The sequence below is a fragment of the Phlebotomus papatasi genome, chromosome 2, assembly GCF_024763615.1.
Source record: "Phlebotomus papatasi isolate M1 chromosome 2, Ppap_2.1, whole genome shotgun sequence".
In the NCBI taxonomy this organism is placed as follows: Eukaryota; Metazoa; Arthropoda; class Insecta; order Diptera; family Psychodidae; genus Phlebotomus; species Phlebotomus papatasi.
The window spans coordinates 8,378,665-8,406,557 of record NC_077223.1 but is presented as its reverse complement, the minus strand read 5'-3'; the positions used below and the strand labels follow the sequence as shown (position 1 = coordinate 8,406,557).

Below are 27,893 nucleotides of genomic sequence, written 5' to 3'. Positions count from 1 at the left end.
GACAAAGCCACTCCAAACTTATTCGAAAATCTACCGAAAGCCGGGAAGCCTAAAGTGTAAGTTCACATACTCGCCGCCTTAGCGCTGATTGTTCTGCCATTTCGAATTTCGATATTCTTGACACTTCCAATCGTTAACAATGTCATCAACAGTGTGCATACATTTGCTGCAAAAGGTGAATATTTGTGTAGTTTTGTGGAATTTCCGAATGGCAGAACGTTTGAATTACAATTCTAGTTAGATAAAGGTCCCTTTCATGAACTTTCACTTTTGTGAAATTTCCCTACAAAAAAAATCTGCGCCATTCCATAGGAAAATCCCCAAGAAGTGTCATCACTTCCTCACCGAAAATTCTCCAACGGGTACTTAGGGAAAACTAGGGCGAGGCCAAATAACAAAGCTGAATTGGCATGTAACGCAACTTCTTAGGGAATCTTCCCCACCTTGGTGGAGAAGATTCCTCAGACTTCTTGAGAAATTCTCCGTAATATGGCACAGGAAAACGGGGATTTTTTTTAAAAGAAAATCCTGGGGAAGTTCCCGAGAATGATGAGGAAAACTGAGAGATTTTACCTGGGGATATACCCATGAACTCCCCTGAAAAAGTCAGGGGTCGGAAAAACTAGGGGACTTTTCTCAAAGAAATCCCTGGGAATTCTTCGGGAAAGATCGGAAAAACTCTAGTATACTTCTCAGGAAATCCTAAAAAGTCCCTAAAAAAAAATCCTCACATTTTTTTCTTTCCTTATTGATTTTTTCTTTTATTATTTCTTATCTTTTTATTTCTTTTTCTTTTAGGTCTCTTCAATTTTTTCCCCTCTTTTACCTTATCATTTTTGTTACTCATTTGATGACTCGTATGTATGGTGCTCCCTCACACGCCTCCTTGAATTCCCCTTTTCATTTAAAAAAAATATTCCATGTTCTATTATGAACTTTGCAATCAGAAAACCTGGTCTCCCGAACTTAAGTCCCTTAAAAGAGCCTTAACTTTTACAGAATTTCCTCCAGGATTTCCCCTGAACTCGCCACGGAATTTTCATGTAACTCTGGAAGGAAATTTTCTCTTCCGGGAAGAATTTTCACCTCGATTTTCCTGGGAAATCTTAGAGAATGGTCTGGAAAATTCGAAGAGTTTTCCTCGGAAAATTTGGAGGAATCCTCTAGGAATGGCCAGGGAATTTTTCCCATCACTAGGAGGAAATTTCCTCTTTAAATCCCCAAGAATGCCGGTAGAAACCTCCCCATAAAATTTCCCCTTGAATTCATCGGGAATTCACTGGGAGCCAGCCTAATTTTCCGAGGGAATTCTCGTTGTTGAAATCGTCGGAGATTTTAGGGAAAAAAAAACCCTGGCATAAATATCGAAATTTCAGTGGAAAATCCTAGAGAACGATAATGGAAATTGCACATAGAAATTTCTCTAGGAATTCCATTGAATTTCTCCAGGAAGTTACCATGTTTTCCGAAAGAAGAAAATTCCAATGGATACCCCTATGATCTACTTGGAAAATTTCCACTCTTTTGTGGGTAATTTCTGGAGTAATTCTACTTAAAGTCCTATGATAGGTAATCTTGGAAACTTGTGGAGGAATTTTCCTTTGGTACCTGATGAAATTTCTTTCGAGAGCATTTTTTTACAGGTACGTCGGTTTAAACGTTCGAACGTCCAACGGGTTTTTAGTTTTTACTTCCAATTTGTTTGACAGATTGAAGTGTCAAGAATATCGAAATTCAAAATGGCAGAACAATCAGCGCTAAAGCGACGGTTACATGAACTTGCACTTTAGGCTTCCGATCCTTGCGGTAAATTTTCGAAAAGATTTGGCTTGGCTTTGCAGTGACTTTGTCTCTTCGAAAGGTTATTAACGAAACCATTATTTCTCAAAATATCAGCCCTTTTCCAAATTGCAAGTTGACAATTTGTCGGTTGGATTAGTAACTATGTTATCTGCATTTCCTTTGTTTCTGTACTTCATGCAAATGACGCGTCGTTTGCATGAGACTTCAAAAATGCTCGCAGATCTTATAACCCATTAAAAAGTTCGGAAGTGTTTGTACTTTTTTTCACAAACATTATTCGTAACATGTCACTTGACGAGCATTTTCCGTTCTTTTACAAACATTTGTTCGTAGGTGTTCGTATATACATAAAAAAATGTTCGTAATATTTTGTCATTTGTTCGCAATGTTTCAAACATTTACGAACAAATCTTTGTTAAGTGATGATGTTTCAAACTAGGTTTGTGAAAAAGTACATGCTTTTACGAACTTATTTGTAGGTTATACGATTCACGAACATTTCGTGACTCCCCCATAGAAATTCACAAACATTTACGAACATTTTTACGAAATATTTTTTTCTGTGTATATCAATGTGGGAGTGAATTTGGAGAAAGATTTTTACAAAGCGTAGTACAGAACATCTGAGGAACAAATTGGAGTTGCATTGAATGTTCAATCATCATTTTCAACCACTTATCCCTATGGAGATCGCGGTGCAATGACATTCAGTTTAGCAGTTCCTGCGTGACGATCTCCGTCATTTCAGGAAGGTGTTCGGGTTCGATCCCAAGGCGCTTCAAGGCTGGATTCTAAATTTGATTCAGCCACCTTGTCTTAGATCTACCTCGAAGTCGACGCCTCCTCATAATGGTTTGCATAGCTTTTCAGGGGAATCTTTTGAATGTTTAATAAAGGGGGTGGAAAGTGGAAAATAAGGGGGTGAAAAAATCGAGGAATTATATATACCGCTCTCTCCGTGGAGTTCGAGCAGTAAAAGGGGTGTTTTCTCAGATGTCTCATGAATTAATCTCCGTTGTGGAAATTTAAAGGACAGTCAATATTGCTAAAAACAACTTCAAGGAAGAGAGGAACATGATTGAACGTTTCTCTAGGCAACGTTATGAAAAAGTTAAAGGGTACATTGTAAAAGCGAAACTTGATATGCCACCTTTTGCTCCTGAAAGGTAAGTCACATATCTCCAACTTCTCTCTTTAATGGACAAAATCTTTCTGAGATTTGGGTAAGATTTCGTAGTCCGTAATAAATTAATCATAAAAGAAACATTGAATAAAGCGTTTGAAAGCATCAAGACTCATGCTCTAGGTACACTAACGACTTAAGCCGACAGAAGGCTCAACGTAATTATAATCAAAATAATGATCAGATTACATTTCCATCAGTTTCTGACTAATCCATTTCTTGGCTTAAGCTGAGAAATGGCTTAGTAGGAAACTGATGGGAATTTAGTCAAATCATTATTTTGATTATAATTACGTAAAGCTGTCTCTTGACTTAAGTCGTAAGAGTATCTAGGGCATTAGTTTTTATCATAATATGAATTTTGATGAACATCACAGTAAGATTCCTATTTTGAAAAATGGATTGGTGAAGGATCCGTTTTACTATAAAAAATTTTCATATTGATAATCTCATTGGGACGTATAATATTGATATCCCCTATAGAAATAGACGTAAAGCTATTACAAAATTAAACTTACATCTAAGCTTTACCTCAGCTTGAATGCACCAGAAGAATTTCTTGATGATCGGATAAGGACCATTGACGACAACACGAAACCCTTGTTTCATGTCGTCTCTTATTTTTCCTCGAGTTACTTCTTGCGTATGCTACCTCGCTTCGGCAATGCTATACCGAGTTTTATCATAATCAGCCTGTGATGTGGGGTTTTCTGCCGTTTTAACCACTGAGGCTGTAATGAATGACGGCGGCAGACGCCGCTCGAATCCTCGTTGCCGTGTGGGGCGGTATATTGTAAAGGAACTCGAGCGTATTTCAATAAATAAAATAAAATAAAAAAAAAATAAAAATATGTCGGTTGTATCGCCAACTGTGCTATTCGGGGGAAAGTCCCCATGCTTTGCATGGTCCCAAGCTTTATAATGACTAAATTTTTCCTGTTTTACAAAAAATTTGACTGATCGCACCCGTATTTTAAAAACTAGGGAAAAGTGTCCTGTTTTTAAAATATTGCGGAGTCACATTTATTTAGAAACTTTGGAAAAATATGGTCATTATGAAGCTTGGGACAGTGCAAAGCATGGGCACTTTCCCTTGTATTTGTTGCAAACGACGCATTACTGCGTTTGGAAGAAATTCAGATAGCACAGTTACTGATTCAACCGACGAATTGATAGCTGACTGCATCTATTATTATTCTGTGGATATTTTGTATGCCTTTTCCATGAAAATTTAATGTATTTCTTGAACTAAATTTGAGGGAAAATTCAAACGAAGACAAAAGACAAACTTCACATTTTTCTCTGCTGATCATTCCACTACGGGGATCTCAGTGGCGCAATAGGCAAGACCGCTGGGTCTTGGGCGGATGAGATCTCTGACTCGACTCTCGAAGTTGTGAGTTCGAGTCCCATCCGGTAATAAAACGTAATGAAATGCACCGCCTCTGTCCAAAAAACTCTGGGAGCATGGAAGAATTATCCACACTGCAAGGAAGGCGCTCCTGGGCGGCCTACACATGGACTTATCGGATTCTTTCATCACGGAATACAACAGCTAATAACGGAATACAACGATTAACCCTTTAAGGACGATTGGAACACCGGTGTCCCATAAAGAAAATAATTTTTCCTGACTACCTAAAATTATTTTTTTCTAATGTTTGTACATAATTGTAAAGTAGAAGGTTGAAGGAATCTAGAATATTTTTTGCAAGTCTCTAGCTATTTGCTATGTAGTAAATATTTAAGCTCAATAATGGCGAATTTTTAAATCCTCAAATTCATAATTGATTTTATTTATTTTTTATACTTCCAATTTTTTTTAAGCAAAACCCTTTTGGCAATAAAAACTACAATACTCATACGTAATATTTTTCATTAAAGCGAAAAATATTATTCATTCGTAATGTCAGAAAAATTACTTCAATTTTTGGGCTATTTTTGTCCCTATCGTTCATAGAGGCACAAAATACACAGAATCAGACTCTGTTGGACTTTCCAAGGTTAGATGTAAGACTTATCACTGATTGTGTTTCCCAGTTTAATTTTTATTGTTGATTTTCAGTCCGTAAAAAGTGTCTCGTCGTTAAAGGGTTAATAATGATTCCACTCATTTTTGAGGTTATCTTCACATAACATGACTTGCAATACCCTTCTTGCTAAATGAGAAAATGAAGCACTTCGTGCCTCAACCCAGCAACGAAAGTTAGCGGTTGGTACCACAGTACAAGAATACCTGAACAACTACCAGTCACCTTATGGGAATTTAACATAGCGTGACCCTTTGTGACTACTAGTCAATGCACATTCAGTGGCGCTGGAGCGGTGGCCACCGCACTGAACTAGAAGAAGTTCATCATGGTGGCCACCGCGCTCCGAACAAATTAGGAGGCCGCCACCGTCGCAGCCTATTCAACCGCGAATCATTTTCGGTGCTGGGAATTTCTTGTTCAGCCAATTTTGAGGTTATGTTAAACTTAACCTTAAAAACCAGCCTTTGAAGCAGGGAAGAGCATGAACCGTTTGAAACCGAATAAACGTTAAAATAAGTTTGTCCAGGTAGCGCTTTGAAGCAGCGTCCTCTGCTTTAAGGGACATAACATTCTTGGATATTTTCGAGGTTAGGAGACACATAACCTCATTTTACAGAAGTATCATTTCACCAAATAAGAGAATGAAGCCAATTTATAAAGTATTTTCCATCAAATGGTTTTCAAACATCAAATAACCCATCTGTAAATAGATTTTTTTTTAACCACGAGGAAGAAATCTAACGTTTGACGCAAAATTATCACATAATTCATAATACAGAATATCCTTGTGCTTCAAGTGGAATTTCAAATTTGTCCTCGTGTTTTTTTTTTGGACACAATCTTGTAAATTATAATGTTAACTAAAACAAATTGCACAGAAACCTCCTTTTTTGGGGAGGAAAAAAGTCTCGTTTCTCGCTACCGATTGTCTTTCTCTCCGATATCTTTTTTTTTGGGACACTTTCAACTCCTCCCCGTGCGGTTTATTTAAAAAAAATATATATATAGAAAGGGAATTCGCTACAAAAAAATGCCACGTCATAGCCGAAAAAAAGAAACAATATAAATTAAAAGATAAATAAGTATGACAATAAGTTAATTAAATTATAAGAAGACATTTCGCGTTGGCGGAAAATCACATGGGATGGAATTTCCGGGAATGCCAACGCGAAGATGCTAAATTTTGATCACGAATGCCCGGGGAGGAAGAGTCAGGGAAAGATGGGGAAGTAAGGGAGGAGGCTGTCAATCTCAGACGATACTCTCTTTCTCAACTGACGCCGGGAGATCGTTGAAGGCTGGCTTTACGCCACTCTGAACCGTGCAGACTTTCCTTAAGGATGCATCGCTATTCTTGAGGGCACTTCCCTGAAAGAGTCCAACAAGCCAGGAACGTATTGATGCCCTAGCAAGAGGTTTCTTGCTGCTGGCTGAATCATTGTCCATGGCAACGGATTCGAGGGAGTGCCATCTCTTAGCTTGAAACAGCAATTCATCAACTGGACTTGACAGTGATCCCTGACGCTGCAACAGAGGACAGTTGACATCCTCATTCCCGATGCTGCCGTTGCAGTTGTTGTTGCTGTGCTCAGCAATCTGCTGACTACTCGGAACGGCCACTGAGGACGTTGCAACGGATGATTTGGACGTGCTCCTAGGAATATTTGCTGGACTCCCAACACCCCCCTCAAGTGATCTCGAGCCTCTCTTGGCAAACCTAATGGGCATCTTAAATAGATCCCGTCGACGCAATTGACTGGGAAAGGGATCCAGACTTCGGCTCTCCCGCAAAATTCCCTCAGTTCCAAATTTCCCATATTCATCACTAGAAGCAATTGATCGCAGAACTTGTCGTGGCTTTACCATTGCCAAGGGTTTCTTTGGACAATCGGCACCATTGACGGGCTCACAGCACTCAACATGCTCCAGAACATGATGAGATTCTTCGTTGAGATACAACGGTATACGCTCCAACTTCTTCTGGATGGGCCTCGGGGAGTCCCGGATGCCACTGTGGAGAATGGAACCCTGCAGACTGCACTGACTCTCAACATCCGCCCGTGGAATATTTGACTGACGCCGACTTCCAGCACCTTCAAAGGAACACATCAAGTCAATGGATCCTGTTACAGATCCTCCACGGAAATTACCAAAATGAGCAGCTCCAATTAAGCTCGGCTGGCGCGAATCGCAGTTGAGCTTCGGACTCCGCCGTGGACGACAGAACAGCGGCGGTGGCATATCCTCCAGATCAACAGGTTTCCTCTGGATGGCCTTCTCAGTAGCTCCGATCAACCAGTACGTAATGACTTCGCCTACAAAAAGGAATCACACTGGAACCTGAAACGTACATCCCAAATGGCCATCCTTACCTTTCCCCTTGAGCGGAATTAGGCCCCTCATTTCAGTGACATAGCCCCCCAATTTGTCCAGGGCCTGCTTACACTGACCCGAAATGTGAATCTTCAGAGCTTCCCCGTTGGATTCCATCCGGGAGGCTGTGTTGACTGTGTCCCCAAAGAGGCAGTACCGAGGCATCGTTAGCCCCACAACACCCGCCACAACTGGACCCGTATGCATACCAATGCGCAGCTTAAGGGTCTCATTGGGACGATGGGAGATCTTGTGAGATCGGACAGCCTGCAGTAGATCCAGGGACATTGAGGCTATCTCGCCGACATGACGGTCAGCATTGCGAATTGGTAGACCGGAGACCTGCAGACGAAGGGCAACGAAATTGAAATTGTCGACCTATACCGGGGTACGTGGACACAAGGGTATCAAGGCAACGAAGAAGCAGACTGTTTATGACCGACATAAACAGGAAGCGAACGGAATATGTTGTCAATCTAACCGGACCAAGTCGACGGCTCCATTCGATACTATTCTAAGTCGACTTAGAATTATATTACTCCGAGAGATGTTGTTCCTGGGACCGAGATCTGCAACTAGTGAAAATTTGGTGGTCATCCGACGTCCGGGTAACGAGATATTCCATTTTTTCGAAAAAAAATTACACAGGCAGCATAGGAAATCGCCAACTTCAAATGGCTCTCCTGAAATGCTGTCATTCTGAAATAGAATAGTATGGAATGGAACCGTCGAAGTGTTTATAGGTCTTGGGCGCCTGATTGCGATTTTAGAAGAGTAACAAAAGGTCCTTGCTTCCTGCACAGACAAAGTCGTACCAGAAGTAAGTTGGAGAGGGGATTAAAAGGTGATGGGGAGACAGAAAACCACTCTCTCCATGCAGAGAGTTGAGCTTTGGCTGCCGATATAGTTGGTTGGAGACTGTAAGCGGGAGGTCATTTTGAGGAAGGTTGTCCGCGGGAAATTCACGAGAATCTGCCCGGCTATCCGCGAGTGATTCACGAGAACCTGTTCTGACGTTCCCAATCATGTAAAAAAGTACTCAATTTCCTGAACAAAAATTAATATGCTGAAACTTATGTAAGTTCAAAGGGGCTCTCCGTTAGGGGTTCCTACACATTGTCACAAGTGTACAAGTGCAAAGTGGTGCATATGGCCCTGGCCCCCGCGCGCCCGTGAAGCCTATAATGATGATGATGATGTTCTGACGAGGAGCTCTGCCCATGAGTCTGCAGAGCAACTTTCCAGAGGGAATCCGATGAGAAGAGCGACGAGAGAGGGATAGAGCAGCAAAAACGGTTTGAAACCGAACAAACGTCAAATGAAAATTGTCCGTCAATGATCAAAACGCTACGTGAACAAACTAAATTTGACGTTTATTCGGCTTCAAACGTTTCATGCTCATCCCCTGCTTTGATGTGTCAGAGGGAAAAGGAAAGAATCCAGTCACTACACTCGCTCAAAGACAATGTCCTGCCCGTCTTCCGTACATGTTCACTTACGTCATCAGTAAGTGGAGTGGTACAACGTGTAAGCCGGCTGGTGGTAGTGACGGAGTCGCCGTTATTGCGAGGACCTGAGAGTTTCGAGAGCCCTATTTCGTGGACTGTAGATCCAGCATCTCCCCTATATCAAAGCAGAAAACCAAGGGACGACTAAAAGGAAAAGGAGGACGACTAACGAGTTGAGAAACCACTCGTTATCAGACCAGACCGTATGTAAATGGCAAGCGGACTTTCCGACAGTAAGATCCCAACCTCATATGAAGCAAGGCGCAACGGATAAACACAAATGGGGACTAGTTTGAAAGAATACCCAGAAAGCTAGTAAACGTAGTAAGCAGTGAACCTGAAGAAGATCTCAGTGGCACAATAGGCAATATCGTTGGCCTTTGGGCGGATGAGATCTCTGACTCGACCAGGGGCATGACATTTCCTATGTTTCCCATATGTTTCTAGCGCGCCGAAAAAACTTTTGGGTTTATTAGCTGTTTTCTGCCACTGTAGAATGAATTAGCAAAAAATATAAATGCAAAATAAAAGCCAATTTAGTAACGAAAAGGCAACCGAAAACCTCAAATTGGCAACCTATGTAGTTTTGGAGATATCTCGTGAAATGTGTACGAAAACAGAGAAAAATTTACACTAAAATCAGTCGCATTTTTCAGAGCTAATGTCACCCTTCTGGACTCGACTATGATAGTTGTGAGTTCGAGTCCCGCCTGATACAAAGATCTGAATGTCTTATTTAGACGATTTTCACATGTAATAATAACGCCAATATAATGCACCGCCTTCGCCCATCAACTCTGGGAGCATGGAAGAAGAATTCACATCACGGGAAGGCGCTCCTGAGTGGTCTACGTAGACATTTTTGTGTCCCATAGTAGTGCAAACAAAGTGAATAAAAGTACTAATAAAGACGTCGTACCCTGTTGCGTGTGCAACAATTTTTCGAAGTGTATTGGAGGTGCTTTTGTGGCGAGGCGACGAGGTCGCCCAAAGCGGAGGAAAGTGGAGGGCTTTTGAAGAGTGCTGAGAGAAAAATTTGCCCAGTTCCATCTCTTCTACCACGGATTTTCGTGGGGATAACATCTCCAACTTTGAGTGCGAATCACTCAAAGTCCTCAGCTCGTGCGAGCTACCTGGACATCCTCCAAACCTGGGAAGCCTCCCTAGATCCCATGCACCCAACCACCGATGGAGCGTCCTCACCGGAGGGCACCGGGGAGCGTGAGACATAGTCCCTGCCCCCTGCAGGACAATGGAAGGAAGGAAGGAAACCCTTGCTTCTTGATATTATCGAGACTAAAAATCACTTAAATCCTACATTTTCATTCCTCAGCATCAAATCGCATCATTCCTGGGTGCACTTTTATTTGGTTTGTTTGCACTAGTATGAGACACGAAAATCTCTACCTACTATCCAGGAATATAGTAATCCGTACTTAGCAGATTATTCCAACACGGGATATGGACATTTGTAAAAATGATTACCTTGTAATACAAATATCTCGATACGATTAATAATAATAGTGAGCCTGATGGGACAAGGCCGAGAGGACGCAACAGAAAACGATGGTAGAAAGTAGTGGACAGTGTCTTTCAGGTCCTTAAACAGCTGGGACATTGAGATGCTAATGGGAGATGGAGGAGTCGCCAGAACTGGAGGATATTTGCGCGAGAGGCTAGGACCCTTAAAGAGACGGTTTAGCCAGATGTGGAAAGGAATCCGTAGGAGAAAAAACTGACGTGAAAACTAGTATTATCAATGGGGGTCCGGAATTCGTCGGAAGTGAAAAATCACTCAGGGAAAATGCATCAACTTTTTCCAGAGCTTTCGGCTCAGTCTCCAAGCCTTCATCAGTGGCTGGAGAAATATAAAAAGAGAGCCTTTTTATTCCCAATTCAAAAAACATGCATTTCCTACACAACTTACTCAAGTCTTTAGGTTCTTCTCTGAGTCTCGTTCAACTTGGTCAAACTTATTTGGATTTATTTAGACTCATTTGGAAAAAGTTGATGCATTTTCCACTTCCGACGATTTCCAGACCCCCATTGATAGTATTGACAGAGAGACTTCGTGACAACCGAATTCAGACAATTCTCATTAGCTTGATACTCAGTAGTCGTGAGCGAAGCCGAGTATTATGACCTTTCAGAAGTAAACTGATAAAAGAGGAATAGTACCGCTTTGAGACGGTACCGTCAACCAATTGATTACTGCAGCCAGTCTTCTGTAAAGAACAAGTCAGCCCCAGAAGTTACTTTTCGCAAGAGCAACGATGTTTCGAAATCAAGGCAAGTGTTCTCAGGAATAACCTTACAAAATCGACGTAGTGTCCTGAGTGTGCTATACACTCTTCAATTGAAGAGTGAACAACCTAAACACTATTTCCGTGAGAAGGCGCTTATGTGAAACGAGGGGATTGAATGAAGCAGTCTTGGGAAAGCCAGGAAGAAAAGAGCATCAAGGTCTGTGCTCTAGGACTTGGAAAGTGGAAAATTAGGTTTACCCAGGCCCCAGGACAAAAATCAGTTAGAGTAGAACTGAAGTTAAGGCTTGAGCTTCCAAGCTTGCAATTTTTTCTTATCCGTACATTGATACCAGCTAACTTCCCAATGCAAGAAGGTAGATAGTTAATGAGAACAGAATGGAACGGGACTTAAGAGTAAATCCTGAGAAACTCCAGGGATTACACAAGCAAAGCTTTAGGGAAGGCGAGAAGTCTAAAGAGAGAAGACAACATGGGTCCAGGCTACGATAGAGGAATGCTTTGTCATTAGGGCCTCCGGATACAATCAACAATCATGCATTTTCTACAAATCGTTGCAATGTGCATGGAAGATTTAAATGTCATCATCACTTCCTAGCAACAAAAGTTCCCTGTTTGAACACTGTTCAACGAACGTGTTCGGAACAGGGTTCTCTTCAATGTAAATCTTTATGGCGTGAGAAAAAGCGAACGCTATTGAATCAATAGTTCTCCATATTGGCAACCGCTTTGTGAACATTTAGGAGACCGCCACCGTCGCGACCTATCGAACAGCCCAGCAACGAAAGTTCCTTGTTTGAACACCGTTAAGTAAACGCGTTCGGAACTGGGTTCGGTCTAATGCTGCAACTTTCTGAACATTTGGGAGGCCGCCACCGTCGCTGCATGTCAAACAGAGAACTCTATCTTTTCAAAGTGCTATGCAGCTAACTTCATACAGACGCTTAGTTCAGCCATCTTGGATTTTATGTTTGAACTATTTGAAGCATCAGTCAAGACACAACACAAATTCCTGTCAGGGAAGCTAAGAAATATCAGTTGCATTGTAGTACTTACCACCATGTAGGCATCTCCAATTGTCTCAACTTTGTACACATCGTATCCCTTAATGATGCGATCGAAAACTGTGTAGAGATCATTAAGAAAGTTCACGACCTGAAGGGGCGTGCTCTCAGCGGACATTGCCGTAAAGCCAACGATGTCACTGAAATAGATTGTGACGGAATCGAAGGACACCGGCTCCACGCCATGTCCTCGCGTAAGGTTCTCAGCAACGGACTGTGGAAGCATCCGATGGAGTAGATCTTCGGTTTTCTTCTTCTCTTCGCACAACAATCTCGTCCTCTCATTGACTATATCTTCTAAATTGTTGGCATACTTCTCCATCATTTCCATCATCTGATCCATGATGTTTTTCGATTTTCCACCTCGCATCTTCTTCAGGCGAGTCCTTAAAACAGTCACCAAGGGCTAGGTTAGAGAGAAAAGAAGGAAACATAGTGTTTTAACTTACCGGACAGTTGCAAAATCTGGCCTAAGATCGGGATTCTCATTCCAGCAGTCTTCAATGCAGTTGAGAACGTAGTCCGGACAATTGTCCATCTCAGTGATGCACTCAAGGTCCGGCCTGAACGGTTCCTCCGTATCCAGTGGAATACGCTTTACCATCTCGATGATCTCCTTGGGCTCATAGCCCGTCTGCCCAAATGGCCCCTTCCGACTTATAATCTCATAGAGAATAATTGCGAATGCATAAATATCACCCTTTTGGCTGCCGTAAATTGTGGGATTCCTCAGTAGTTCTGGCGCCTTCCAGAACTGACTGCGATAGTGCTGATGCTCCCCAATGGACTCATTCTCGGCACAGTGCCTCAAGTCATGAAGTCCAAAATCCGTCACTTGGAGCATCCAGCGCGATGTCACAACACAATTTGACGATTTGAGGTTTCCATGGAATATTAAAGCTGAGTTGTGGATGTAAATCATTCCCTGAAGAAAGGAATGTCGGATTTTTAGTAAAAGGAGGGTAATGCGACACACCTCCAAGCGGACTAGATGCCTGGTAGGCCCCGTTACACTCAAATGAGTGTAACGAACCTGAGGCTAACGAACAAGGGATCTGGTCCTTCTGGAGAGGGTTGGGCAACCCCTTCCGTAAAAGTAAGATTGTTACGAAAACTCGTAAGAAACCTCCGATAGGTCACCAGGACTAAAGGAGGTTACTGCGAGAGCCCCGGTCTTTAAAGAGACGTTGCAGCCACCTTAGTAAGTAAGTAAGTTCATAAACTGCAGGAGATGTGGCGCTCTACCCGAGATGCTCGGCCACATTTTAGGTGGCCGAGCCAGAAATGGCAAACCAGAAGGCCACATTTGAACCAGAAGGATCCGACACCACGATATGATCAGAGACATGATCACGGAAGGAATAGCGAAAAAGAATCCTGGAATAGTGCTCAGTAAAAAGCAAACCTTCTCCTTTCCCAACGGCAACGGTATATCCTTGCGTTTACGTGTGTTGCTCACATGAATTATAGGCTTAAGGTGAAAAGTCGTCCTTTTACCGCAAAAACCTTATGTAATTCTATTTTATCCCTATCCTAGGCCAATTTTAAGGTACAGGGTCAGGGTATAAGCATTCCGGTAATCTGGAACTGGAATCTGGAAAAAAATCGGAGATACTCCGACCCGATCTGGAGGCAAATAACCAGGATGGGGTCATTGTTGTAGATATCACAGTCCCCCACGAGGATGGGGACGGGCTTGCCCAATGGTTCAGGGACAATGGAGCCTCCGATATAATGGACTTTTCGACAGCGACTTATGCTATGTTTCTGAAGCGAGCTGACGGAGAGTCGCTAGGATTGGAGGAGATTAGGGCCTGAAGTCCATGTAAATAAGTAAGGAGCGACAGAGCGTTCCAGATTACCGGAATGCTTATGACCTAGACCCTGTACCTTAAAATTGGCTTAGAATAGGAATAAGACAAGATTGCATAAAGTGTTTGCGGTAAAAGGACGACTTTTCACCTTAAGCCTATAATTCATGTGAGCAACACACGTAAACGCAAGGATATACAGATTTGCTGAAGAACACAAAAGAGAGATGGTTCTCAAATATTTGGGATTCTTAGGGATCTTTTCAAAATCTGCCCCGGTTATTCCTGGGTGATCTCTGAATCAGCAGCTTTGAAGTTATTCCGGATGAGTGCCAAGTTTGAAGAGAGCAAAAGCGCAGAGAAAGGGAGCTATGGCACTGCAAAAGTGTCTATGACCGATCCCCTAGCTTCTATCCAATCGGTAAAGTCGCCCATTTACCCCACGGGGACCAATAAAAGTCCTCCGTCGAAGAACTTTCGTAAAAAGCGTTCAAGAACATTGGAGAACAATAATACTGTTGAAGGACAAGTCCAGGGACAGTCTTGAGGAGAGTCACGGATCAAATTGCTATGGGGTTGGATTTGCAGCCAACTTCACACTTTTTGTTATGTCTGTCAAATCGAAGAAATATCAAGTCACTTTTGCTCATCCAAAAATCTCTCAAAATCTTTTAAAGCTCACATTGTTATTTCATTGTACGTATTATTTTGAAGTTTAATATATTTTGTTTGAGTTGAGATCGTGAGTTTTGCTGCACTGGAAAAAGGACGCAAGGAAAAAGATCGAAAATTGGCCTTCGGAGCCGAATGATTAGATCTTTTGCGTCTTTCAGGTAAAAGTCAAGGAAGGAGTGCCCAGCCAGGAAGTAGATCAGCATCTCATCACGTTTTGTATAATCCTGAGGTAAAAGTAAATTCACAACAAATACTCTACAAGAGAACGTATTTATATGGTAGTAGGACGTCATATCATTTTTCCTTAGGCTACAAGTAGGGTGTCCTGTGTCCAAAATCCCAGGATTTTCCGAATTTCGGAATACCGGGATTAACACATTTTACAAATTCCGGGATACCAGGGTTTTCAAAATCCCGGTTGAAGGATATTCAATATTCCGGAATTCCGGGAAACACGGAATCGCATAACTGTAAGTCACAAGTGAATCCAAATTCATTTCACCGTATACGAAAAGCTGGGAAGGAAGTAGCCCAGGACCAGAAGTCGGTGTCTAACTGTTTACCCTCAAAGTCGGTAACAAGAAAAAAAAGAATGACAAACACCCTTACGTCATCTTTCCGAAACCTTAAAATTTCGAAATTAAGGTTTCCGAAAAACTCAAGTATCCGAAAAGATGGGAAGGAAGTAGCCCAGGACCAGAAGTCGATGTCTCTAACCGTATACCCTCAAAGTCGGTAACAAGTAAACAAGAATGACAAACACTCTTACGTCATTTTTCCGAAACTTCAAAATTTCGAAAATAAGGTTTCCGGAAAATTCAAGTATCCGAAAAGGTGGGAAGGAAGTAGCCCGGGACCAGAAGTTGATGTCTCTAACCGTTTATCCTCAAAGTCAGTAACAAGAAAAAAAGAATGACAAACATCCTTACGTCAATTTTCCGAAACTTCAAAATTTCGAAAATAAGGTTTCCGGAAAACTCAAGTATCCGAAAAGATGGGAAGGAAGCCCAGAACCAGAAAAGTCGATGTCTCTAACCGTTTACCCTCAAAGTCGGTAACAAGAAGAAAAAAGAATGACAAACGCTCTTACGTCATTTTTCCGAAACTTCAAAATTTCGAAAATAAGAAGATTTCCGGAAAACTCAAAGTCGCTATCAGAAACCGCTTGGCCTTTATATTCAAGACGTCACTTTCCTGGGAATTATTTTAAATAAAATATGCAAGAATATGATTCATCGTACTCACCTTAATTAAGTCATGCACCAACGATGCTATAAAGAGATCATCGAGCTTGATGTCCTCATTCTCAACGATATCGTAGAGGCTACCCTTGGCGCAATAATCAGTGACTAGTAGGATTCTCATAGGCTCCACACATGCCCCAATAAAGCTATTAATATTATCGTGTCGCAGATCACGCAAAAGGCGCATCTCCTTCATGATATCACGCGAGATGTCCTTCTTCCTAGCAAACTTCAGTTCTTTTATGCGCACCACAACCCCACGAAAGCGCCCAGTGGTCGTAAAGACCTGATTTGAGCACCGGGAATTGAAGGATGCCGCACTGGCGAGACTGAGTTTGCTCGGTGATGACACAATGTCATTGTTGAAGTATCCCTTTATCTCGTGAGATTCAATCTTCCACAGCAGACCCTCGATCTCCAGCTCAATCTTCCACTTGCGATAGATACTCATGGTGATGACTCCGGCACAAAAGAGCACCAGTGCCAGAATACCAGCCACCACCATTGACGTAATGTGGGTGTCATCGCGAGGGCAGAGTTCATTCATGAAGCCACAAGAAGGCTCATCGAATGGACGATCATCACCTGGCCAGTCTATCTTTACGGATGCATTGATGATCTTGTATTCCTAAAGGACACAATTCTTGGTGAATATTTCTTCGTGAAATATTCGAAATTTCATAGTAAAAAGCATAGAATTTTATGCGAAAAGTAAATACAATGATTTGAATATAATTATCACATTCCATGCTAAGTGGACAAATAGGAAGAAATTCTCAATTTCGAAGATAGTTTGGCATCGGGAAAAGCTAAATAGATTTATGCTGAATCATGACGAAAAACAAGGGGTATTTAGTTGTGGAATATTGAGTTAGGATTCTTTGTAATTCGACTTTCTAGATCGAGAGAAAACCCGACTTCGTCTGATTTTGTCTGAAGATATTTTGATACTCGTCCTGAATATCCGAAAAATTGCTATATTCGCAAACTGGCACATTTAGAAACTGACAATCTTTCTCTATAAAGCAACGTTTAAAAAGTCGGACACTTGAGAAACAGTTCAACTTCATGTAGATTTATGTTCTCAAGCTATCTATCATAATCCGACTTTCAGCGTTATCCGACTCTTAACAAACTATCCTATTTTTCCAAAAAATCTCCTTTTGATAAACTTAACAGCTGTACAAAGATTTATCATCAAGGTTTAGCCGTTTGGGAGAGAACAGTATGAGATATTCACTTGAAGTTTTCTACAAAGGTTGATAAATGAGACGTGCACTCCATTTAGTGAGAGGTAGCTAGGCATTAGAGCCTTCAATCCAAAAACTTAATAAAATTTAAGATATTCTGTCTTCTAATGTCGCCCACTTTCGAATGAAGACTCGTCTGGCGACATTAAAAGGCTAACTGCCTTCTTCTGTCCAAAATATGAGGAGTTAAGAACTACTCCCTTTCTAACTGCGAGAATTTGACCATGAATGAAACATACTAGGGGAATCCTTGGACTATATATCTGGCGGAATTCTGTGTAATTGCAGCTGTTCCGGAGTTCGCCAGAGAATTCGTTCTTTTCAAATTAAAAGACTCCGGATTTTGGCAAAAATTCGGAGTCTTTTAATTTGAAAAGAACGAATTCTCTGGCGAACACCGGAACAGCTGCAATTATACTAGGGGAAGTGCTTTTAATTTGGGACAGTTTGCAATTTCGGACACTTTGAGGGTAATTTTGGACACTACAAAAAATTTATTAAAATTATGGAGTTTTCTTCGAATATTTAATGAACTAGAAAGTTTCTGGGCATCTTGAGACATCCTGCAGTTTCGGAGGACTTGGTAGATTGGATTCTTGAAGTGGACGAGATTAGGAGACGGTCGTTTGATATGGACTTTAAATATTATACAGACGCCATTAAAAAAATAACAAGCAAAATTGAGGAACCTGAAGAACGATTCAAGGAGCCCGACCTCAAAATAATGGAGACTCTGGAAGATTTAATTTTGGTCCCACTGGGCGAATTGAGTCCCGAAATGGAAGAGCATGGAAAAGCTAGAAACGTTGACATGAGGAAACTACGAATTGAGTGCAAAATGTTTCATTCCTCGACTCAATATTCATGTTCGCCGAGTAAATACGGTTTAAGGAACGCAAGACTGGTGCTCAGAAACTAGGACAACCAAGTCTTTCAGTGTGAGATGTTGGCAAAAAATGGGAATACCTTGGAGCTCAGTCCAGAAAATCAATAAGAGGAATGTTTATATAATGATTTTCGGCCAATGAAATAGTTTTTAAGAAGTGAAAACACGGGATTTTTGACCTTTGATCTTCTGCTCCTTTATTCCTTGCCAACGTTTCGGAGCTCGTCGAACGTCAGATTGGGATCTGACCATCGTGATGTCCACTTCATCCATTTGTGAAAAAGTAGTAGTGAACCAGTTCCCTGACATCTTTTTCTCACCATTCTTTTTCTATACCTGAAGAAGGAGCCATCAAGCTCCGAAACGTTGGCAAGGAATAAAGGAGGAGAAGATTAAAGGTCAAAATCCCGTGTTTTCACTTCTTAAAAAATAAGAGGAATGGTTTGATAACCTAGAAAGCCCAGTCTGTTCTCCATCGGACCGACAAACACCGAGAACTCGATGACCTTGTCTTCCTCTCCCCTAGCAATTCCGTCCCCATCCTCGTTGCGAACTGTTACATCGATCACGAAGACCCCTTCTCGGTTCTTTGCGACCAGGTTGGGTTGGGGACGCGTCCCATTGGGGAGAGTGAAGGTTTGCTCTTTGGAGTGGAGAGCGGCTACTAGGACTTTTCGCGCCATTTCTTCCCGGATTGTGATTCCAAATAACCGGGTTTTTCGGATAGACGATTAACCGGTTTTGGATGGCTCTGATACCGATTAACCGGATGTAAAACCCGTTTTAAAACCGTCTCCAGAATAGGGCGGTTAACCGGTTTTTTCGGAACCGGTTAACCGTTGTTGGAATCGCTAATCCCGGATCTTATTGTGGCGTCGGATCCTTCTGCTTTTTGTTTCGATGCAGATACCGAGAATGTGGCCCAGAGTATCCAGGACAGGACCGTCGGCGGTGGAAGTCCTGTTCTCTAGAGTATTTGTGCGGACCTACAGAGCCGTGAGGAAGCAGGAGGAACGCAGCAGCTCGGTCAAAGAGCCACTCATTCCTCTCCTCATTCCCCTCATTCATCTGTGAGGAGATCACGGATCTAACTTTAGCGCTAGATCCTTTGGGTATTTGCCTCGATGCAAATACCCAGTGTCTCCAGGACCGCCCTTCATGCGCGGCAGGTGACATCGGGGTTCCCTGTGAATTTGGCAGTGAAGGTCCTGTCCTTATTTCCCTTCTGACTTCCCGCGAACGCGGGAACAGCCTTTCCCTGGTCACGACTTGTGGTCTAGGTACTCAGCACCTTCCTACGCTCGTGAGACTTAAAGGACTCCACTGGATTTCCAAATGTGGAGAATTCAAGGCCGAGCTTGAGGACTGTTACTGGGACTAGTACCTCAACCCTTTGTTCCCGCAGTACAGGAGCCCATTTGAAATGGACTACGGAAGATGGAGGATTTCTTTGATACTAACCCTAACTTCCCTGTCCAGGTGTCTTAATCGGGTCATCGTGGGGGCGATGACCGTCAACTGGTACAGGTAGTGAAGGATCATGTACCTTCAGATGAGCTGGAGTTTTCGATGAGGCTCCAACGGTCGCCTATGGACGCTTACGCCAAGGTAGCGCAGCGACTCATCGGGCGATGTATCGGGCATCGGTATCCCACTTCTGAAATGTAGGAACGGTGCACTTTTTGAGAAATACCCCCATTCCGAGGCCACGAAGGTACTCCTCCGCTGTGCCCCGTCCGGAGATCCGAGAAGTCGCCCGAGAGGCGAAACCCGGCCCTAAGAGTGCCTCCAGAAGCGCCTTCTGCCTCTCTACCAAGCCCATGAGATCCCCCGATCTTTTTGGCCTGATCTGGCAACATGCCATTATGCAAAAACCACACTAGAATGGTTCAGTAAGACCAATGTGAAATATGTGGAAAAGATATTCAACCCGTCCTGCACCGCGGAAGTCCGCCTGATTGAGAACTACTGGGAATTTGAAACAAATTTAGAAAGCCCGAACTTTCAATTTTGTGTGTCCGGAATTACGCGATGTCCGAAATTGCAATCCTTTTCAAATTGAACTTTTCCATAAGTGTCCGAAATTAAATTTTCTTTCGGTCAGAGCCTCAAAAAATATTACAAATAACCGGAAATTGAACTATTGCATTGTCAGCATTGCCAATGCACGAATATTAAGAGTTCTTCACCCTTTGGGAAGCCCCGTACTCTCTTGAATCTCTTTTCTACCCGTTCTGCACCGCGGAAGTCCGCCTGATTGAGAAATACTGGGAATTTGAAACTATGCTCAAATTTGGTACAGTTACCCTATTTAAGGTAAAATTCGGAATTCCGGACAAACTAATTCAGAAAGTCCGAATTTTCAATTTGGCGTGTCCGGAATTACACGGTGTCCGAAATTGCAAACCTTTTCAAATCTTTTTGTATAAAATGTCCAGAGCTTCAAAAAAAAATTACCAAATAACCGGAAATTGAACTCTTGCATTGTCAGCATTGTCAATGCACGCAATCTTAAGAGTTCTTAACACCTCGGGAAGCCTCGTTCTCTCTCTTGAATTTCAACTAGTTACTCATTTTTTGGCATTAGTCACAGAATGTTTAAAATGAAAACAAACGAGATTTTCCAAGCAGATAAATGTGTGTATATCTCTTCAATGTTTATCTCTAATTAAGAATTCTTTGGGCTATATTTAGCCATTCGACAGAAAGCGGAATAATTGGGCTTTTTTTTGGCGTGGTTGTGATAAGACCACAAAAACCTATTGCTGCGAATTATATCTTTTTGGGAATTAGAAGAAAAAATTATATGAGAATGGAAAATGTGTGTTCATCAAGAAAAACGACGACTCACTCACTGGAAAATCTTCTCCTTGCTGAAAATACGCCACCGGCATCATGTGATAATCGCAGGAGAAGTTCTCTTCAACAAAGTGAAAAGGCTTGAGGGCTAGCACGGAAAAATTTCCCTCAGAATCGCCATTTCCATCAATTTTTATCGTTGCTCCGGTAATACCTGCAAAGAAATTGCAAAAACGAAAAGGTTTCAGGGAGTTTTTAGAGGGAAAATTGTCTTCCTGAACTTACTTTTGTACGTTTTGTTGTTGATGATCGTCTCGATAATTTTTGTGCCATTGCTTGCTATTTCATGAATTAAATCCGGAGTCAGGGGCTTTTGTTCATCCTTCAGCAATTTATCCAATGCCAATGAATACAACATCACAGAATCGTACAAATAAGCCGCATAGATAGACACAAACTGTAAGGAAAGAATCAGGAAAACCTTGGTATCCTTCAGATCTACACTTCCCTTGTACCCCAAATCCTCCAGTACCTTTATGTATTTCTTAAAGAAAGTCGGAGTTTGGAAGAAGAATGGTTCCTTCTTGTTGTACTCCCTCACTTGCTCAGTAAAACTCTCGTAATTCTCAGCCGGTGGGGACGAGACAATGACCAAAAGACTCCTGGCACGTTGCTTAAAATTATCAATTTCTTTGCAAGAGGCATGCTTATTGAGATGATCCGGCTTCCAAATGTACTTTTGGGCCTCACGCGTTGAATAAGTCATCATATCCACAAAGATCACCATGTATTCGCCCTTTGCGAACAACTGCACAGCATCCATGGCTTCCATCATGTTCACGAGGGCGTACACGGGACCCAGGAACACATAGATCCTGGTTCGGTTCATTGTGTTCTGGAGACAATAGAATGGTCATTGGCAAGAGTTATTTTGCATGGCACGCAGCCAAGAAAATCGCTCGTTATTTTTTTTTAATTTGCGAAAAGTAAAATTGACGTGACATCAAACTGACTCTTTAGCATCACAAAAGCAGTCAATCTTCTGAGTGATTTACTTTCCGACTCGCAGTCTGCAAAAGTGATCTAGTTTAGCCGATTAGCGGGCTGTTTGAAATAATTTCTACCGGACTTGAAGAGGAATTCGAATTAGAATTCCCAGAAGAAAGGAATTTATTTTGACTAGCGCCATCTGTTGAAGTTCGAAAAACCGTAACGCGTTCGAAAATTTGACTTCGAAATCGTGTTGTTTTTTTTTCTATAAAACTCAACTCAATGGGAAACTGAGAAGATTTTTTCTCTGAGTTGAAAATCATTTTTCCACTGACGCTTCCGGAAGGGACACCCGTGTCCTGCATTCATATTATCTTCACGTCAGTTCAACTACTTCGTGTTTTTTTCGGTTGGAGGTAAAATGGTTTGGCATTCTTAAATGATTACGCATTTTTGAGATGATTTCTATATCAAATGCACTTATACCGGCATCAAATCTAATGCCCTAGGACCTACACAGAGAAATCCGAAAAATTTAAAATAACATTCCGGAAATGTTAATTTTACCCTCCAGTATTGATCCGAAATCTGTGTAAATATTACCCTTTTCAGTTGTTTTAGGGGTTAAATTATCCTTTTCATGTTAATTTTACATTTAAAAAGGTGTAAAATTAACATTAAAAAATGTTGATATATTTTTACACCTAAAAAGTGTTAAAGTTTAGAACAAAAAAGCTAATCGCACCCTTTTTTTCTCAGTCACTGAGAACCAAAAAGAAGCTACGATTAACTTTTTTTCGTCATAACTTTAACACTTTTGAGGATAAAATCAACATGAAAAAAGGGTAACTTTAACCCATAATACATCTACAAAGGGTAATATTTACACCGATTTCGGATCAATACTGCAGGGTAGAATTAACATTTCCGGAATGTTATTTTGACTTTTTCGGATTTCTCTCAGTGGTGTAGACACGACTTAAGCCGAGAGACGGTCTGTACTTCCAATATACATCTTTCACTTTTTCGTAAAACCCTGAACAAATTCAGACTGATCTTCAAGAATATTGAGCCTGATAAATTTGGTGAATGAGAGTTTAGGATCAGGGATTAGAAGTTCTTTGCATAAAATTCCTTACCGTTTACCGATAGATTTTTTCACGTTAATTATTCTCGAAGCTTAACCCTTTAAGGACGATTGGAACACCGGTGTCCCATAAAGAAAATAATTTTTCCTGACTACCTAAAGTTATTTTTTTCTTATGTCTGTACATAATTGTAAAGTAGAAGGTTGAAGGAATCTAGAATATTTTTTGCAAGTCTCTAGCTATTTGCTATGTAGTAAATATTTAAGCTCAAAAATGGCGAATTTTTAAATTATCAAATTCATAAATGATTTTATTGATTTTTTATACTTCTAATATTTTTTAAGCAAAACCCTTTTGGCAATAAAAACTACAATACTCATGCGTAATATTTTTCATTAAAGAGAAAAATATTATTTGTTGGTATTGTTAAAAAATTACTTAAATTTTTGGGCTATTTTTGTCCCTATCGTTCATAGAAGCACAAAATACACAGAATCAGACTCTGTTGGACTTTCCAAGGTTAGATGTAAGACTTATCACTGATTATGTTTCCCAGTTTAATTTTTATTGTTGATTTTTAGTCCGTAAAAAGTGTCTCGTTATTAAAGGGTTAAGGTTCAGTCTATTTGGGCAATATGGTAAGTTCCATTAAAAAAAAAGAAGTTAAAATCAAAATTAATTAACTTTTAAAGAACATTAATTAAAAAATGAATTAATTTGCGCCAAAATAATGGAGCTATTCCAATTAAAAATAAAAAAAGGATTGTGTTCTAAACATTTTTCTGACTGCTCTCATATACTTCTGCATTATCGACTTTTCTTTCTGCGGGTTCTTGACAGAACTGTTTGGTGGTTTAAGAGCACAGCAAGGACTGGAAACAGTCGTGATAGGAACCAACAGAGAGAAAAATCGATTGCGCAGAAGCACATGAGAACAGCCATGTACTTAAAAAAAATTTCAAGAGAAAATTTCGTCTTGTCATGAAAAATGGAAAAGGAAAATATTTTCCTTTTTTTTTAGTGCATGGCTATCATGGCTATACTTATGTGGTATTGCGTAGTCAACTTTCTTTTCTGTTGCGTCCTGTCTTGACTGTTTTTCTCTGTTCTCATCGTGTTCTAAAACCATCAAACAGTCGTGACAGGAAACAACACAAAGAGAAGTTGATAATGTAGAAGCACATGACAGTAGTCATGTACTAAAAAAAATCAGAAGAACGATTTCCAGTTTCATTTTTCATTGGAATACCACAAGTAAAGCATTGGAAAAACCGATGAATTAGGGAAGACTCTGTTAAGATTGAAAAAATCTGCTTCTCCGGAAGAAATATTTATAAAAAGTTTTCGAAAATTTAGTTTAGATGCTTGAAAACATTGTCTTAGATTTGGATATCCTTCTGCTCTACAAATAATCACAAGAACTAAAATAAAGGGGTGAAAAGTGGCTCTCAGAGTGAACCTTGAGCGGCAATCGGCAAAATTGTGGCGATCTGGTAGTAAATATCCACAGATCGGAACGTTTTAACACTCCTCCACCCGGTTTCTCAGCCCTAACAGCTGATTTCGGACCGTGACACTGCCGCAAAATCGGAACTATACGGCGGAGTTTTGTGGAAATTTTGCCAAATCGGCAGATCGGCACGAGATCGACAAATCCGTGCGAAATCAACAAATTGGCGCAACGTTTACAAAAAATCGGTAGATCAGCACCCAAATGAATCATGAGCGGCACAGTTATCTACCACTTGGAGTTAAAAGATTTTGGGAAAAAATAAAAGAGCAGTAAAAAGTTAAAAGTGGTCAGCAAAAAATTAAATTTTATCAGCAAATAATTCAAAATGATCAGTCAAAATATTCAATTTTGTCAGTAAAAAGTTAAATTTGGTCAGTAATCAGTCAGTAAAAATATGCGAGTTGTCCAGTAAAAAAATAAAGTGATCAGTAAAAAAAAATTAAAAATGAGCAGTAAAAACAAAATACGGTCAGTAAAAAATTAAAAATCACCAGTAAAAATGAAAAGTGGTCAGTAAAAACTTAAAACTGATTGGTAGAAATATTCGAATATTGATCAGTGAAAAATTAAAAAGTAATCTGCAAAAAATTAAAAATGAGCAGTAAAATACAAAATTTTGTCAGTAAAAAAATAAAAACATTTAGTAGAAACAAACTATGGTCAGTAAAAAATTAAAAAGAGCAGTAGAAATATTCAAGTCTGTCAGAAAAAAATTGAAAATGAGCAGTAAAAAAAAAATTACCAGCAAAAAATTCAAAACTATAAGTAAAAAAAATAAAAAGTGGTCAGTATAAAATTAAAACCGATCAGTAGAAATATTCGAATTGATCAGTGAAAAATTAAAAACTAATTAGCAAAAAATTAAAAATGAGCAGTAAAAAATAAAATTTTGTTAGTAAAAAAACTAAAAATGAGCAGCAAAAAATAAAATTTTGTCAGTAAAAAATTAAAAATGGTCAGTAAAAAAATTAAAAATGAGCAGTAGAAATACTTAAGTCGATCAGCAAAAAATGAAAATTAGCAGTAAAAACCAAATATGGTCAGTAAAAAATTAAAAATCAACAGTAAAAAATGAAAAGTGGTCAGTAAAAAATTAAAACTGATTAGTAGAAATATTCGAATATTGATCATTGAAAAATTAAAAATTAACAGTAAAAAATTAAAAATCTGCAAAAATAAAATTTCGTCAGTAAAAAATTAAAAATAGTCAGTAGAAACAAAATATTGTCAGTAAAAAATTAAAAATGAGCAGCAGAAATACTCAAGTCGATCAGCAAAACAAAAATGAAAATGAGCAGTAAAAAAATAAAAATTAGCAGCAAAAAATTCAAAATTATAAGTAAAAAATAAAAAGTGGTCAGTAAAAAAATAATACCGATCAGTAGAAATATTCGAATTGATCAGTGAAAAATTAAAAAGTAATTGGCAAAAAATTAAAAATGAGCAGTAAAAAAAAATCAAAAATGAGCAGCAAAAAATTAAAAATATGCAGTAAAAAATAAAATTTTGTCAGTAAAAAATTAAAAATGGTCAGTAGAAACAAAATATGGTCAGTAAAAATTAAAAATGAGCAGTATAGAAATATTTAAGTTCATCAGCAAAAAATTGAAAATGAGCAGTAAAAAAATAAAAATTAGCAGCAAAAATTGGAAATTATAAGTAAAAAATAAAAAGTGGCCAGTAAACATTAAAACCGATCAGTAGAAATATTCGAATATTGATCAGTGAAAATTAAAAAAGTAATTAGCAAAAAATTAAAGATGAGCAGTAAAAAAAATTACAAATGTTGATCACTTTTTAATTTTTCACTGAACAACTCGAATATTTTTACTGCACATTTTGAATTTTTTGCTGACCACTTTTTATTTTTTACTGCTCATTTTTATTCTTTTACTGCTTTTTTTTAAATTTTTACTGCTCATTTTTTTATTTTTTACTGACCAAATTGAACATTTTCACGGCTCATTTTTAATTTTTTACTAACCACTTTTTATTTTTTTACTGACAATTTTTAATTCTTTTTTACTAGTCATCTTTAACTTCGTTACTGATCATTTTTAATTTTTTACTGATTACGTTTAATTTTTTGCTGACCGCTTTTCATATTTTACTGACCCCTTTTAATAAAATACTGCTGTTCTTAATTTTCTACTGCCCTTTTTTAACTTTTTACTGGCATTTTTTATATTTTACTGACCATTTTTTTCATTTTTTTATTGATCATTTCGAATTTTTTGCTGACCAAATTTGACTTTTTACTGCTCGTTTATTCAATGCCGAAGATTTTTGATCACCGTTCAATTCTAAATCGGTTTCAACCGGTTTAAACCGATTTTTGTTTTTATAGGAAATGGAAATTAAATTGTCCTGATCTTAAGCAATTATTGGAAAATTTTAAGCAGATAAACAAATTACATAAACAAATTTAATGCAAAAATGAGTTTTTTAAGAGCTTTTGGAAACGAGGTTAAACCTTCAGTCTGCAGACAGTATAACATCAAATTCACAATTTTGATAATTCCGCGGAGTGTTTTTTTTTCTCACCTGAACAACTTGATACCAATATCCGCTTCTGCAGCACTCCATGCTATTCTCACAGCACTTGTGATTGTCCACAACAGCCAACATGTGATTGACTGTCATGTTCCTCTGTTTGGCCTGTTCCTGCAGGGAATTGGCCACTGTGGACCAGAGTTCTTCGTGGATAATGGAGAATTTCTTCCAGCCGTAGTAGTTGAGGAGGGAGATGATGGATTTGGTGACCTGAGTGTCTGGTGGTTCAGTTCTTGCGAATGTTGGAATGGTGGACGCCATGTAATCGGAGCATTTCTATAAATATCCCACCGCGCAGAAATAGGGCCAAATTAATACAGTCTTCTTCGACTTTTTTTTTAATGTCTCTTGCAACGAAGAAAATGAGCTGGAATGCTAAACTGAGCCACCAGATCGAATTCAATACTCAGCATGATTGGATGAAGAAGGAAAAAGTCTTATTGCCAAGGGATCAATTGGCATTGCTTCAGCAATTTGGGTGACTTTCTTGCGGAAGTCATGACAAAGGCAAGAATTGCTCTGTCTTTAATTTTTTTTTCCTTCGCTTTCAATAAGTTAGCGCAAGAATTCTTCAGCAAAAAAAATCACATTCATTTGCAGTTTATTTTTAATTTTTTGGACACATGCTCCAAAAGTAATCTCACATTTTTTTCCCTACTTCTCGCAGGGAAATCATGTGAGAATCAGCAGATTTTTTTTTCTTGTTGCGAAAAAAAAGTGAAAAGGTGTGTCTTTTTGCACCTGCCTAATCAGGCGAACAATTGATTTATTGGTGATTGAGATGTGCTGCATGGAATGAGAATTACCTGATAGTGATGTTAAATTACCCGACATTGGTTCGTTGTATTTATTTACC

The 27,893-nt window shown here is 39.7% G+C and overlaps 1 protein-coding gene across 4 annotated transcripts in view; it reads right to left on the bottom strand.

Annotated features, from left to right (window-relative positions):
• Positions 1 to 519: 519 nt before the first annotated feature.
• LOC129803625 (receptor-type guanylate cyclase Gyc76C-like) overlaps positions 520 to 27,893 on the bottom strand; it is a 67,509-nt gene continuing 40,135 nt past the window's right edge. For 2 of the 4 annotated variants that reach the window (XM_055850331.1, XM_055850333.1), the window contains exons 4-13: positions 27,029 to 27,313; positions 21,426 to 21,788; positions 21,179 to 21,350; positions 20,950 to 21,107; positions 15,960 to 16,586; positions 12,678 to 13,153; positions 12,221 to 12,614; positions 7,392 to 7,734; positions 7,170 to 7,334; positions 520 to 7,112 (exon numbers count right to left, since the gene is read on the bottom strand). In XM_055850331.1, the coding sequence (XP_055706306.1) occupies positions 6,271 to 7,112; positions 7,170 to 7,334; positions 7,392 to 7,734; positions 12,221 to 12,614; positions 12,678 to 13,153; positions 15,960 to 16,586; positions 20,950 to 21,107; positions 21,179 to 21,350; positions 21,426 to 21,788; positions 27,029 to 27,313 (3,825 nt within the window). In that variant the 3' untranslated portion in view covers positions 520 to 6,270. Of the gene's footprint in view, positions 7,335 to 7,391; positions 7,735 to 12,220; positions 12,615 to 12,677; positions 13,154 to 15,959; positions 16,587 to 20,949; positions 21,108 to 21,178; positions 21,351 to 21,425; positions 21,789 to 27,028; positions 27,314 to 27,893 lie in introns of all 4 variants that reach the window. The other 2 variants (XM_055850332.1, XM_055850330.1) reach the window with 1 other exon arrangement.